The following is a 16,337-nucleotide window of genomic DNA, read 5'->3' as shown; positions in this document are numbered from 1 at the left end:
CTCGTCGTCGTTGTCGCCGTCGTCGTCCCTGGCGGCGCTGGTCGGGGAGACGGTGATGACGCCGTCGGGGCAGGCCAATGTCATTTACCTGGCGGTGAACGAGAGCAGCCCGGGGAGCCTCCTGCTGCAGCTGTGCGAGCTGCTCGCCACCACGCCGTTGCAGGTAATAACGCCAGCGTGGACGTCACCGCATACTCGTAACCTCAGGTCCGAGAAAGCCAATACACGGGATATAAAAAGTCTACACACCCCTGTTTAAATACCAGGTTTTTGTCATAAAAAAATGAAACCAAGGTAAATCATTCCTATCAAATTCTTTCTCTTTTCCTGACCGATACCTTTGAACAATGAGCTCCCTCTGTTGCTGTGAAAGCCTTTCTGTGGACCAGGACTTGTGCAGCAAAATGTGACTGCAAAAATGTTAGCAAAAGCCTACTAGCACAGCCAACGTTTATTTGGGGTGGAAACAGTGGCAAGTGTGTGCTGACTCCCACATGAACATGAGCGCAAATCTGATTGGCCACTTTTGAACACAGCCAGTTAGAAGGGTGTGCGCACTTGTGCAACCACATTATCTTCGCTGTTTATTTTGTACGGCCTCTGTCCAAAATATTTATTTTTTCAGTTGAGTTGTACAGGTTATCGGTCACATTAATGGTGGGAAAAGGTTTGGAATGATTCGTCTTGGTCTCATTTTTCTATATCACAAACATCTGTGATTTTTTTTAAAATATGCAATGTACAGTAAACCCTTCGCTAAATCGTGGACTTTTAAGCGATTGGTATTTCATGGCTGCTCCCAGGCAATGTAAGCAGTCTGATGATGTTCTTCATTGCATAGTTGAATAGAAAATCAAAAGATGAAACAGTTTTTGACCAATTTTTCACTTCAAATCAGTGGATATAATGCTGCTCCTTCTGGTGATAATGATTGAATGATAATAAAAATAATAATGATGAATAATGGGATGGAGATGGTCGAAACTCCCCAGTAAATCCAGTAATATTAGTCATTCTTCACAGAGGATAAAGAATATATTACTATGAATATTGTGAAATTGTTTGTCGACCTGTTTCCCGTTATGTGTTCGATAAAGTTATATGGTTGTTTTAAAAAACGTATGACATTCTCCATGTTTAATGCTTGACAGTAAACTTCAGATGGGATTGGGATTAAACAGTTTGAAGCCTCTTTTTTTTCTTAAAATAATTGTTGAGTGGAATTCACTGCCAACACACACCGCTCATATGTCAAATTGTTGCTCACAGGTTCAAAGTAAAAAAATCGTCCGATTACTTCCCACCACTGCTGAATTTACGCAACCACGCGCTAGCGAGGCTCACCGGACGCCGTTGTGACGAGGAGAGGTTACAGTCGCCCCGCGTGGACGCCCGCACTACGTTGTACATTTCCACGGCGTCTGGGATCCTGGTCCTCGGCACGAAGCTTTTCTTTAGCACCCCGTTTGTTATTAAATCACATCTCATTTGCATATCAAGTGCTCTCCAGTGAGCGCCGAGCTGTCAGCGTCGCTTAGCGTCAAGTTACACAGCTGGAACGTGCGCACCGGGTCAGTGCGTGTGCACGCGCTCGCTCAACGCAGCTTCCTTGCAAAGACTAGAAAATGTTCTGAACTACGGCCCGGAGGCCGTTTGCGGCCCACCTTCCATTTATTAGCGGCCCGCGGCATACTCTCAAAACAACATTTGACACGACGTGCGTCACTAATATATGAAATAAAGGTTATAATATAAACTAATACAGGTGGAGGGTCAAAGTATTGTTTCTCGATAAGAACACATACGGATGTGCTTACTTGTCGAAAAAGAATCTGACATTGCTGTGACCTCCAGGGTTTGGTGTTTGAGGAGGAGAGGCCGCCGCCCCCCAACCGCGCCCCCCTGGCCCCCATGCTGGAGTTCATCTCGGCGCAAACCGGCGTTCCCGTGGTGGCGGTGGGCGGAGGTGCCAGCCTGGGACGAGAGCCGCAGGTACCAAATTAGCCTCTCGCTTCGTTTCCTCCCGCGTTCCACGTTACCCGGTGCCGACATTTCCACGTCAGTCAACGTGTGAATAATACATGAAAGCAGGAAATGAAGTCAGGAGGTCTGCTTTAAGAAAAGCACAATGGAAGGTCATCAACGTCACCGTGAAGAGAATAGAATAGAATCGAATGAGACAGAGTGTATGTGTTAACTCTCCAAGTATAAATTCTAAATATCGGCACTGTCGGGCAGATAGGCTTACATGGAAAAAGATGACACGCTGTGGCGAAACCTCCGATGTCCAAATATGGTCAATTTATGTATACATATATTTTTTACACATCGATACTGTTTTTATGTCCTCACGTCGTCATTATTAGCCGATTTAAAGTGTTGAAAATATCGCTTGAATGCTTAAAATTCCAAGTGTTGCCAAACTCACTCTGCGGCAGCCGTTCGCATTATGTCGCCACAAGATAGAACGTCAAGAAGAAAAAGTGAAAATAGGTTAGGTACATTTGAGTCAGCCTGTTTTGTTAAAAATGGATCACTGTTATGCGTGCAGAAAGAACTGGTCAACCACGAAGGTAAGTGTGTGCAGATTCCTTTCTGCCTTTTAAACTGCTTACTCAGCTCATTTGTTTTATTTATTGCATCCATCATGAGTCGAACACCTTTGGGACAGAGTTTGATAAGATGATGTAACAACAATCCTTTGCTTTTTTTGATTCTAATCAATGACATTGTAGTAAATCAGTGATTTTTAGCATATTAAATTAGTGACGTTAAAACTCGCGCCCGGCAGGAGAGCGGCTCCATCTACCTGCAGTTCACCTGCTCGACGGCGCTGCAGCTGGAGGTGATCTTCGAGGTCTTGGAGGAGTACGACTGGACGTCCTTCTCGGTGGTCACCACGCGCCACCACGGCTACGAGGACTTCCTGGACATGGTGGAGGGCATGACGGACGGCTCCTTCATCGGCTGGGAGAGGAAAAGCGTGGTCGTCCTCAACATCACCGACGACCCCGGGGGCACCCGCACCAAACGCGTGCTCAAGGACAACGAGGCGCAGGTGAGAACGGAATAATAGCAACATGAGTCGCCCCTCCCCCCCTACATATAAGAACTTGAGCGCCTTTGTTCGCATTAGCGGTTATTCGCCGCACATGCAACTTAGCAGTTAGCTAGCTAGCTATGCCTACAACCTGAAAATGCATCTTCCTTTCAGGCGTGGCTGCTTTGGAGCGCCTCGTTGTTGGCCATGAGTGCACACACGTCACGCTGAGAAAGACGGGGGGTGGGGAAAGTCAGACGTGTTAGCATGTGAACCGGGGCTTCGTGCTGGCCTGGCCCCTTTAGAGTGCCTCGTTGTCGGCCGTGAGTGTGCGCATACCACAGTGAGAAAGGTGCAAGGGTTGTTAACAACACTCTTCTCTGTGGTGTGTCAAATGTACAAGACATTTATTTTCCCTTTGTAGCGACTTTAAAGTGGGGAGGGGTAAAACTATTTTACATTTTTTTTTCATATGATTGCTCTATATCCTGGATTTTCACCTCATGTGGGTGGTCTGGAACATATCCCTGCAATAACGGCTTCACTGTATAGTATATACTTTACAGTATATAATATATAATGTATCAGTACAGTGTTAGCTGAGGCAGCAGTTCTTCTTCTGTCCCCAGTAAAAAAAAAAAAAAAAAAAAAAAAAATCGATTTAATTTGGACTTCCTGCACTGGTGGTGATCAAGGAATCTTCATTTTATTAAAGCCTCATCGTTCTTTTGCTAATAAGGTCTTTAATTAGCTTCCGGCGGAGGTAACCCACTGGGGAGCTCACACTGTAAAAGAAATTCACCGAGCCCAACAAACTTGGTTTTGCCAACAGAGGCGACAGTGAACTGAAATGCGAAGATGTTCGGAGCCTTTTTGGAGTAGTTTTTGTTTGTTTGCTTGGATGTGTGTGTTGCCCCTCGCTCACGTTCATAAATGGAATCTTGTATGGATACTTATCAGAATCAGAATCATCTTTACTTTGCCAAGTATGTCCAAAAAACACACAAGGAATTTGTCTCCGGTAGTTGGAGCCGATTGTTGGAGTCAATTGACAGAGAATTGACTCCGGTAGTTGGAGTCAATTGACAGAGAACACTTTTGAGACATAAAGACATTGAGAAAAAGTGGACAATTGTGCAAAAAGATGCAGGGTTCTCTAGCAATGAGAGCAGTTTGAATGACTAATAGAGAAAATGTTGCAAATACTCTGGCACGAGTGGCCAGTATTGGTCAACAACAGATATGCAAATAGTGCAGCGTGGTGAGACTACTACAGCGAGTGCACGAGTAACGTATAATTGGCCTGACAGAAATGTGACAACAAACTCAAGGCAAAGAAATTGGCAGCATGTTGCATTGGAATTGTAGGTTAGCTGTTTAAGAAGTTGATGGCAAGAGGGAAGAAGCTGTTGGAATGTCTGCTCAGTTCTAGTTTGCATTGATCGGTCGCGCCTACCTGAGGGTAGGAGCCGGAAGAGCCGGTGAACGAGATGTGGAGGGTCCGAGAGGATTTTGCACGCTCTTGTCTTAGTTCTGACAGCGTGCAAGTCCTCAAAGTTGGGTAGGGGGGTACCGACAATCTTTTCAGTAGTTTTGATTGTCCGTTGCAGTCTCTTTTTTGTAGCAGCACCAAACCAGACTGTGATGGAAGAACACAGGACTGATTCCATGACCGCTGTGTAGAACTGCCTCAACAGCTCCCATGGCAGGCTTTGCTTCCCCTGAAGCCGCAGGAAATACATCCTCTGCTGGACCTTTTTGAGGACGGAGTTGATGTTGATCGCCCACTACAGGTCCTGAGAGACTGTAATTCCCAGGAACTTGAAGCTTCTGGACGGTTGACACAAGGCCGCTGGACTGCGTGAGGGGCAGCTGTGGTGAAGGATGCCTCCTGAAGTCCACGATCATCTCTACAGTTTTGAGCGAGTTCAGCTCCAGGCCGCAGTCGCCAAACCAGAACCAGAAATGAAAATTCCACGCATGGCCTGTGGAGCTCGTGTGTAGTTTGTGTGCAGTGTCTTACATCGGCGGGAGCAAGTCCACTTGCTTTATTTGCTTCTCACTTTTTATTTTTTTATGCTCGCGATCCCTACAAAGAATTTCAAAATGCTTCGTTTCTTTTCCCTCAACGTTCGTGTCAATGCCCGCTTCGACGCTCGTTGAAAGGCGCCGGGCGGACAAGGATTCCCGCTGAGGTTCACGCCTTTGATGGGAAACCAAGGAGTCCTTCAGTGGTGCTCCGCGGGAAAGCTGTCCGCTTTCCCAGCGCGCCGCGTTTCCCATTAGCATGGACAGTGGAGCTGGATGCTGCCTTCTTCTTGTTTTGATGTGATGTGTAGAAAAGAGGCAATTTGTATAAAATTGTGTGAAACAGAATTCAAATCGTCAAATGTTAAAAATAACGCAAGAAAGTTGTCTCCATATATTTGAATCAAATGTCTCCAGTGTCATTTCATATATTAACTGAATGTAGGATGGTATTTAAGTGTCTCTGTATTTTTTTTCACCTCTCATTTTCTAGCAAATGGACCCTGAATGCACTGTGATGCTTTCAAGTGTCTCTGTTTTAAAGTGGTGCTTAAAGTGTGCGGGAAAGGTGATGTGCGCACACTCACGGCTGACAATGAGGCGCTCTAAAGTGGCCACACCAGCAGAGTATCCAAGGGGAATATGTTCGATGTGTAGGCATAGCCAGCTAGCTAACTGCACGTCACAATTGCGCCGGGATAACCACTGATGCGAATGACTGTGCTCAAGTTCTTATATAGTGGGCGAGGGGCAACTCATGCCGGATGCCCAAGTGTGTCACCGGGCACCGTTTTAGCCAAAATCAGGAAAACTGAATTGGTGAAAAACAGTTTAATGCTGTATTTCCACAACTGAGTATGACATAGTTATCAGTTTTTGCACGTTTTGGGCAATTATCTTCAAACATGTATGATATATTTATAAACAAATCTGTGTTTTCACTTTACTGGGTAAGTGCAACCTGAACACAGCACGATGCTTTCAGGTAACAATGTGTTTTAAAAAAGTGTGTCATTTACAAGCAGGTGACCCCTGAATGCAGCGTGATGCTTTCAAGTGTCACTTCAACAACTCTTTCTCAGTGTCATTTCATTTTACAGCAAGTGGAACAACAATGGAAGGATGAAATGCAGGATGAATGAAATGATTGACAAAAGATGAATGGATGAAATGATGAATGGATGCATGAAAGAGGGTGGATAAAATGAATAATGTATAATCACCATCCTCATCCTCATCCTCCATTCTTTTTCTCACGCGTCTTTTTAATCTGATATTTAATTGTTGTGTTGAATAATTCATGGCAAGATCGGCCGTGTTTCTGCTCCCGCAAATGAATCGAGAAGATGAAGTGCACCACTTGCAATAATGTACACACCTCATTAAAATTACTTGGTAGTCTACTACTTGTGTACTTTATTGAACATTTTCATGGAGTTATGTTGTCAAGAACATGCTTGAGAAACACTTCTTTTATGGATCATGGAGATCTGTTGGCTGTCAAGGCCAAAGAATCCGAGCCTCTACGTCTTCTGAACGTCTGCCATCTTTGACACGGCCACAGATGAAGACATAACCTGATATGATATGAAAATAGAGAATACTCCTAGACGGATCCCTGAGGGACACCACTATCAAATTGAAACCGATACAACACTTCACCCTCGCTCTCTCTTGATATTTACACGCTATATATTTGTTCTCTATTACAGTAAGAGGTGTAAAATGTAGCGTCACTCCCTTCTTGATGTGAGCCAAGTGGATCACAAAAAGCTTTCATGGCCGATCGAGTGAAGCTCGAATCCGACGTGGTGCTTTTGAGTGTCAAGTCACTGTATTTAAATCAAATCTCTCTGGTGTTGTTTCATTTTGTAGCAAGTAACCCCTGAATGCATCACAGTGGTTTCCAGAGTCACCGTGTTCGAAACGAGTCTCTCCGGTGTTGTTTCTATTCCAGCAAGTGAAACCTGAATGGAGCACAGTGCGTTCAAGTGTCACTGTATTGAAAACAAATCTCTCATTTCCCAACCAGTGGTAGCTGAATGCATTGCGATGCGTTCAAGCCTCACTGTCTTTTAAACAAGTCTCTGCAATACTACTTCATTTTCTAGCAAGTACAACCTGAATGCAGCATGATGCTTTCAAGTGTCCCTGAATTTGAAAAAAATCTCTCAATTCCCAACAAATGGAACCTGAATGCACCGTGATGTCTCTCCAGTGTCATTTCACTTTGCAGGTAGTGTAACCCGAATGCAGCACAACCTTTTTAAGTGTCTTTGTATTTTACATTCCCCAACCAGTGGAACCTGAATACACCGTGAAGCTTTCAAGTGTCACTGTGTGTTAAAAAAGTCCCTCCAGCACTATTTCATCTTCTAACGAGTGTAACCTGAATGCAGCGCGGAGCTTTCAAGTGAAACAAGTATCTTATTTACCAGCCAGTGACCCCTGAATGCACCATGAAGATTTGTAGCGTCACTGTGGTTGTGACAAATCTGTAATTTCCCAACAGGTGGGACCCGAATGCACCGAGATGAAATGTCACTGATTCTAAACGAGCCTCTCCAGTGTCGTTTCACTTTGCAGCAAATGGAACCCGAACGCAGCACGGCGCTTTCAAGCGTGTCCGAATGTGTGCGCGCAGGTGCGTCTGCTGTACTGCTCCCTGGAGGAGGCCGAGCTTGTGTTCCTCGCGGCCTGGGCGTCGGGCCAGGCGGGCCCCAGCCACATGTGGTTCGTCGTGGGCCCGGCGCTGTCTGGCTTGGGTCTGGAGGGGCTGCCCAAGGCCTTGTTCGCCATCCGGCCTCAGGGATGGAGGGACGAGCCACGCAGGTACTCCTCTCCTACTAATCCTCCTACTGGGGATTGTGTGTGTGCGTGCTTCTTCCTGTCCAAACTTGAGCAAACGTGAACGTGACGTTTTTGGTTGGTTTTACAGCAGGTGTGGGCAAAGTGCGGCCCACTCTGTTGTTTTTAATCCGGCCCACTGAGCATTTCCCTTATCAACAGTCCTGCAGAATTTTGTTGCATTAAGTAAGCATACACGTTAAATCTATCTGTAAAAAGTGCACATACATATGCATTTAAAATACATTTATTTCAATAAATAATAAAACAAGTAAATGTTGAATGTAATTTTTTTAAATTTTTGCAAGTGAATAAACAAGAAAAACAAGAGAATGAATTATTTAATTATTTAAATGAAGTTATTTTAAAAGAAAGTCTCATCTACAAATGAGCTAACCCTTTTGTCAGTTTTAAAATTCAAATGTGGCCCTTGAGCACCAAAAGTTTTCGCATTCCTGCTTTACACGAATAGCAAGTCAACGAAACGCACTTGAACGGAGCGTCGTCTTTAGTGCGCGAATGTCAAAGCAGAATGACGGAGAGCTTCGTTTCCAGCGGCATTTACATCGAGCATGCGTCTGCCTGGCCTGCTTTTAAAAATACATGAGGAGGCTCGAGTGTTAGAAATAAACATGCCGCGAAGAGAAACAACATTTTTAACGGGGGAGACACTTTGGCTTTTGTTTTTTCTCCCCGTGGCGTTCCGAGCGAGCGTCCCCGTCTGATGTATTCGTTGACGCGTGACCTCGTTTCACCGCGGGGATCATTAAAGTTGAATGTGCTTTAATTTAAACGCACGTTCCCAGTGAGGCAGGTGAAAGGAACAATCCCTCATTGATTCCCGCAATTACCGAGCAGCCACAGGAGGGAACGTGCAGGGGAAATCCTGCACAAAAAACCGCCCCCTCACACTTGTGATGCAGCGTGTTCATAAAAAGCAAACTTACTGTATCACACTTCTGAGGTTCAATTCCTGTACTCAAGTGCGATTTTCCTCCCACATTCCAAAGACGCGTGAGCTTGACGTTGACTGGCAACATGTCTGTTGTATGTCTATATGTTCCGCCTTATGAGATAATATTGTGTACAGTAGTTGTTGTATTGTGTCATATATAAAGAATAGCAAAAATTCACCAGTAATTGATATCCACCTCTAAGAAGTTTAACAACTGCCAATGGATACCACAACATGGCACTACTTTTGTCTAAATGAAGCTTCTCAATTCACTTCAACATAGTTCTTTGGGACCAAGAATCCACAAGATGGTGTCAAAGTAATACGAAAAAATAAATAAATATAGAAATAGGGGAATTTGCAAATGCTGAACCATGAATTCGTAGTTCACCGTAGCTAGCGCTAATCTCTGCTAACACTGCAGCTCTGCTTACCATCCACGTCTCAAAGCTTTTAACGCGTGTCCCTGCGTCCTGTTCATTTGTGTCTGTCGCCCCCTACAGACGCATCGCCAAGGGCGTGTCTGTGCTGACCCACGGCGCCATGGCCCTCCGGCGGGACCAGGGGGCCGGCGGCCGGGCTCAGTACGCCGGAAACTGCCACAGCGACGGCAACCACACGCAGCGAGTGGCTGACAGAATCCGGTGAGTGGGGGCGGGGAATGCGCCGGTGATTGGCAGCACATCCGGAGCTCGGGTTTTGATTGATGGCTGCTTTACGGTGCCACTCCCAAAAGTAGTCGTGGTAGTATTAGTCGTAGTAGCAGTAGCACTGATGATGGTGGTGGCGGTAGTACTAGTATGGTCTTTGTCCTCACGAGTGGGACAACTGCATGTTACTAGTGAGGGAAAACTGCGCACAAGTTAACTTCTGTACGTTGGCCTGTTTGGTCGCTATTATCCGGCGCAATGGCGACACGGAATTGGAGCTCCCTGAGGACACGAGAGCTTTGTTTCATCCAGTCTGACCCTGGTGGAAGTGATGGGGGGCGCTCACAGGGGATCACGGTTGGGGTTCACAGGGGTGGACAGCAGCCCTCAGTTGCAGAGGTCAAAGGTGGAGGCAGGGAAAGAGCAGCGAAGCAGGCGGAAATAATCTGCATAGACAGACGATAAAGGTGGTGGTATATGTTCGTAATAGGAGTAGTACTAGTGTGGTGGTAACCCTACCTATAATAGTAGTAGTAGATGTACGTTGTAGTCGTGGAGATGGTGGTAGATTGTTGTGGAGAGAGAGAGAAAGAGGAGCGCTTGTACGGAGCCGACAAGGTCCTCCGACTAACATGTCACACGTCATGCTCGAAGTGGTCGTCGCAAACGGACGATTGCTGACAGGATCACCCGGCGCAGAAGATTCTTGGTGGGCGATGAGCCACATGCTGTCACGTGTGTTTTAAATGACACGCTGTCGTGTCACCTAGCAACCAGCTACTCAATGTGTGTGTGTGTGTGTGTGTGGGGGGGGGGGGGGGTGGTGCACTCTCATTTCTGTGACTTTTGAAGAAGTTGTCATGGTGATGCACAAATCTTGGCTTGAAGCTGGCGCACACACACGATAATTTCACATGCACACAGATGCAGACACACCCACCTACACTCGCACACAGACACACGCACATACACAAACGTGCTCTCACACACACCCGCGCGCACACAGACACACACACAAACTTTTAAATTGGGACTTGTCTGCACACTTCCTAAAAACCCGTTGCATAAAACTCATATAGCCTTTCAGTTTATTTTTAACAAGCAAACATCTTTAACGCTGTTTTTTCCCCCCTCTGTTGTTCCTCCACGGTGACTCTGCCTCCTCCTTCCCATCATTTCCCCCCCTGCCTTTTTCATTCCGGATCTTCCATCTCGCCAATTTCTCCCTCACCTCCCGCATCCCCCGGCTGGGGTTTCACACCGCGGTCACCGTGGCGACGCGCCGCCTCGCTCGTCGCCGCTCGTGCTCACGCTGGATATGAAGCTGGTTTATTTACAAGCGTAATAAGAAGCGCACTTAGCACACACGCGTGTTACAAGCGAGGGAGGGACGATTAGCCGGGGTTGCGTGACCGCATTTAACGGTCCCGTCACGCCTGCGCTAGCGTGTTGCTAATTAGACACAGGTGGGGCAAAGGCTTAAGCGTAAAATTTCGCTCGGGTCCCAAGTTACCGTGGCAAAAATCAATCAAAAACCAAATCCAGTCATGATTAGTTTCAAGTCAGTAGTCAAGTTGTACAGTCACAACGAATACTCGCAATGAAGCCACTTTGCATTTAGGATCTGCGTTACTTAGCTGTGCTAACAGATTCGCAATCACATTGTTTTTTTTAATTGGTCCCAAACCAGTTCTCCCTGTTATTCTCTGTTACAGCGTTGTGAAACAAATTTTCATCACGGCCTCGTGATGGTTTCCCGACTGTGAAAATCATATCAATGTATAATGGGCTCATCATATTGGTACGCACTGTGTACACAATTGCCCGTGCATTCAATTGTTAACATATGTTCCGTTAGCCTAGTCACGCGATTGCCTCGGTCATTTTTAACTTACTTTTACAATATCAATTAAAAAAAAAAACAATGTGCTTGCGAAATTGTTTTTTTTCTTGATGTCTGTGTAGAATGTGAAAAACAGTCGTGGTGTAAATATGTGGCTTAAACCAGGATACGTGAAAGTTTTCTTAACTTCTACCACTTAATGCCAACACACTATTATTATTACCAGTTCTCATTTTTGCTGCATTTAATTATAGCTCACTGTTCATGTTGTTATTTAGGAGTTAGTTGAGGGTTTCTTGTAAGCTAGGAAATGTTTCAGGTGAACAGAGAACGCACTGGTGTTAAGTTAATAGAGCTAACCTCTTTTTGCGGGTTTTATAGTGATGGGTGAAGTTATATGTCATCGTTGTTGTGTCCCTGATCTTTGACTTAGGAAACCCTGCGAGTTGTTCTCTTTTTCACAATTGATAATACTTTTCACCATAGCACACTAGTTGGTTGCCAGGTTTGCACGCATTACACACACAAAAAGATAACTTAAATAAATAAGATAACTAAACAAAATAAATGGCACCCTATTGTGAAAATTCTGATTTTCAGATGTCAACAATCAAATTTTTCAAGTCATGTTGTTCACTCAGCTCAACTCAGTTTTATTTATAGGAGCACTTTAAGAACAACCGCAGCCGCAACAAAGTGCTGCACTTAAATAGAAATTGAACAGAAGACAAGTGGACGTAATATAATTTAGAAACAATAACAAAGTTAAAACAATAAAAAATAAATGAGACACTAAAACAAGGGCTGGGTCTCAAGCTGCTTTCAAAGCCAACGTATACAAATGGGTTCTGATGCGGGATTCGAAAATGGATAGTGAGGGTCAGTATGGGGCAGCTCAACGAGGTAAGGCGCGGCGTCACCATTACGACACTTCAAAATCTTGACGTGAACTCGAAAATGCGCAGGCAGCAGGTGGAGGGAGGCCAGAGTAGCAGTTACGTGCTCCCTCTTATGTGCTCCAGTTAAGAGGCAAGCAGCATTTTGAATTAAGTTCAAATTTTAGCCAAGTTCTAAAATTGGCGACTTAAATCTGACTCGAGTCAAGTCATGTGACTCGAGTTCCCCACCTCCGCTATTAAGTAGCGCCTTCCATTAGCGCCCATGTGACGACCGCCATTAGCGGCGATGAGACCCGCTAACAGCAGCCAGGGAGCGTCTGACAGCTTTCACAACAACACAGACAGACGGAGCCGGGCCCGGCGAGGCCCAGCCGGGCCCGACGTAGCGCCGTTCCTGACAGCTGGCCAATTAGCATGCGGCTAACGTGGCGCCTCGGGGGGCGGGGGCGTCGACGAGCGACACCTGCGGCGGCGTTGGAAAACATCGAAAAGTTGTTTGTTTTCACGCCAAGATGTCAGCCAGCCGCGCTGAAAAGACGAGCTTCAAACATTCAGTGGTTGTTTTGCCTGCTAGCCAAGTAAGAACCCTGTTGATTTTGAATGATGTCCCACAGAAAATGGCCAAAGGTAAGATCAACGACAAATAATCCTCACCTTTCTGTCGATTACTTCCCAATCTGATCTTGCTGGAGGGATTATTGTTGTGTGTCAAAAGCAAGCACCGTATTGATTTAGACTTACTTGGCCTCAAATAGACGAACTAATACATCCAAGAGGTCAATATTTTATGCATGGTGCCAATAAAAACACAATCTTTGGCGAGATATCGTTTTGGCAGCACGGTGAACAAGTGGTTAGCATATGTGCCTGCAGTCTAGAGGTTCTTGGTTTGAATCTCGGTGTTGCCTGGTCTGGCGTGGGTTTTTTGTGGGTATTTCAGCTTCCTCCCGCATTACATAGACATGTTAGCACGTTAGCTTCATTGAAGACTCAAAATTGTCCACAGGTGAGAATGTCAGTGCGAACGCTTGTTTCATGTCTTCATGTCTCCTTCTTTTTTATTCCAAAAGGCCTTCTTCCCTTCCTTCCTCCCTTCCTTTCTTCCTCCCTCCCTCCCTCACTCTCCTTCCTGTCTTCCTCCCTGAGTCCATCCGCGCATACAATTCCCCAATTGACATGCAAAACCACAAATTGCATGCGGCCGCCGAGACGTGCGGGTGAGCAAAGTGGAAGGATGGATGGAGGGAGCAGCAGGTAGAGGACGAGGGGGGGTGCTTGATTCAATAAGCCTGAATGAAAAATGAGCAACAAGGAGAAGGAAAAGTGAAGGGCGGATGAAAAATGGCCACGGAAAAACACACAGAGACAGGCGCAGGAGACCAACATATGGGTCCGTTTGTGACAGAAAAAGAATAAAGATGAGACAAGATAAGATAAGATAGTAAGGTAAGGTAAGGTAAGCCTTAAATGATCGTGGAGGGAGAAAATCAGGTGTTACAGCAGCACACAGCAGATTGTTTCACAAATAACAACAGCATTATTTATCATTCCGCAATACGTGCCCTGGAATTTTCTGCTTCAAACCAAAATGTCCGACTTCCTGTTGAATTTTGGGCATGCGTTCTTGAGATTTTTGGTGCATCCCATCTTGGTGACGCGTCCACCCGATTTCATGTCGATGGGCCAAGATGGTGTCAAAGACTGTTTTTTTTTTGTCTTCCAAACTTTCCAGGGGGCGCTAATGAGTGAGTTTTGGGAGTTTCTGTTACTGTGTGTGTGTGTGTGTGTGTGTGTGTGTGTTTGCACATGTCTTTGTGTATCCCTCTGCGTGTGTGTGTGTTCCGGTGTGTCTCTGCATGTGTGTGAGATGACTATTCATTATCCTTTACAAAATTCACCCAAAGATTTCTCCGCGAATTTCCTTTGATGCGTTTGATGGTCCTCGTTAGCGTTTTTTCCCGCCGTCAGCATTATGAATGAACCTGACGACGACCGCGATCGTGCCGCTGACCATTCAAACGCTCTTGATGTTTCATGCGCCCTGTGAAAGGAAGACGGCAGGACAAAGGCTGCCTCTGTGAATCAGGCCGAGGACAAAGCGTGCCGCTGGGAAGCCGAGAGCGAGAGAGAAAGACAAGTGGAAGGCGGTGAGATGAGTTTTATTGAACGCCAGCAAAGCATTTAGTCAACAAAAGCTGAGCTTGTGAAGAGGACGGCACACATCATCAAGTCACTGCTGTCATGTGACTCGGCAATAATAGCCCAGCATTGAGTTAATTCTGGAAAACGGGACATTAATTTCACGGAATTCGGAAGCTCTGTGCGTGATTTGTTGAGGATTGACATCATTGTAAAAGACCATCGCCAGGGTAAAAAAAGATCCGTGACCTGACGTGACGTCTGCATCATACTGATTATGCAGAAAGTATATGAAAGCCAAGGAAGTCTATGAAAGTCTTCTATGGAAATCTATAAATTGTTACGGATATGTTTATGGAAATCTATGCTAAGGAAGTCTATGGAGGTCTACGGATGTCTTCAATGGAGGTTTATAGAAGTCTTGAGATTTTTTGGGTGGGCTATGAATGCCTATGAAACAAGTCTCATATTCTAACACTGGAACAGAGGGGAAACATGAAACATTTCAGTTTGATTATTGAGCCCAAAAGGGGCGAATGTATGGTAGAATGAAAATACGGTAGCATGAACCAGTGTGAACCAATAGAGAGAGAACATTTTGATCGAGCCAGGTCGGGTTGACCACGCTTGATGAAAACATGTTTAAAAAGTGAGCTTCCTTTTAAGGGAATAAGCCCTCATTGTTTTGATTTAACCACGAGGGTTCCAAGAATGGAAGCGGGTTCCAAGAAATGCTGCTGACCATCCCTCAATGGGCTCTATGTCCAATGTCCAGATCAGATTGTCCCCTCTGACCCTCTTGTCTGTGTCTTATTGGGTTTTCTGCTTATCCACAACGAAGTCTGTACATGCCTATGAAAGTCTCGCGAAGACTTTTGAAATCTACGGCGGTTGATGAAGTTCCTATTTAGTACTTCCGTGTAGGACAGTGGAGCAAGTCTGACTGCGCACGTTTCGGTGTTACAAATCAACATGTGATGTGATTTTATATTTATTTAGCTTCTCGATTAATTATTGACATACTTTAAGAGTCGATGGCGTCCTTCAGGCTCGGAGTGGAAGTGCGGCTTACTTCTCTCGTGTTCGGGAGCATGGAGGACAGTCTCGTGCGCGAAACGTGACGCCGCCAAGGTGAAGTTTTGACGGAGGAAATGGACGGGTGACATCAGGGAGACGAGCAGGAAGCGGGGAACTGACACACAAGTGCATGTACACAATGACACAACAGATGTGAGGAAGATGAGCAGACATGTTAATGAGCCCTGAGGGACGCCATTTTGCCTCCTCAGTGAGATGATGTCAAGATCAATCTGATTTTCACTCGCTTAGCAAAGGGACGTATTTGACATGGCGGATGAGTTTCTACACCCTGCGATTGGCTGATTGCGCTCAGTCGGGTCGACTACGATAGACTCGCAGTGCTCACCGGTCGCAGGGAGACCGCCGATTGTAGCAGGCCCACCGAGGCAGGATGTAAAACTAAAACCAAAGTGTTTAATCGCCTCGCTCAGCTGTCCACGGTGAGCCTCATGCAGCGTTCTTCTCATTAATTGGACTGCTCTGATGGCCAATCAGCGCCTCACGAGCTCGCCGGAGCGCATCCAGCGGCAAACCGCGGCCCGAGCCGCCAAACGAAGCCGCCCGAGCGCCGCGCCGTCTCGACACAAACACGAACGATGATTACGCACGCTGAACTCCTGTCACGGCATGATCATCACCATTGTCCTCATCATCATCGCCGTCGCTGCAGCAGAAGCACCTTACAATGTCTTTCTGTTTCATAACAAAATGGCAGTTGCTGCTGGTACTGTATTGCACTCTATAGTTTGTAAGCTTTACAAAAGACGGGCACACATATAACGATAGGACGGACGATTTTGAGCCCGATCATCCAAATGTCAGATTAAAGTCGATTATGCAAAGTCTGTGACGATGA

At 45.8% G+C, this 16,337-nt stretch overlaps 1 protein-coding gene across 1 annotated transcript in view; it reads left to right on the top strand.

Moving 5' to 3' along the window:
- Nucleotides 1–24: 24 nt before the first annotated feature.
- grin2da (glutamate receptor, ionotropic, N-methyl D-aspartate 2D, a) overlaps nt 25–16,337 on the top strand; it is a 35,955-nt gene continuing 19,642 nt past the window's right edge. The window contains exons 1-5 of the mRNA XM_061665131.1: nt 25–163; nt 1,855–1,992; nt 2,792–3,058; nt 7,713–7,900; nt 9,374–9,514. Of these exons, the coding sequence (XP_061521115.1) occupies nt 56–163; nt 1,855–1,992; nt 2,792–3,058; nt 7,713–7,900; nt 9,374–9,514 (842 nt within the window). The 5' untranslated portion in view covers nt 25–55. The remainder of the gene's footprint in view (nt 164–1,854; nt 1,993–2,791; nt 3,059–7,712; nt 7,901–9,373; nt 9,515–16,337) is intronic.

This window comes from Phycodurus eques, chromosome 20 (genome assembly GCF_024500275.1).
Source record: "Phycodurus eques isolate BA_2022a chromosome 20, UOR_Pequ_1.1, whole genome shotgun sequence".
In the NCBI taxonomy this organism is placed as follows: Eukaryota; Metazoa; Chordata; class Actinopteri; order Syngnathiformes; family Syngnathidae; genus Phycodurus; species Phycodurus eques.
This window is presented reverse-complemented; position numbering and strand designations above follow the sequence as displayed.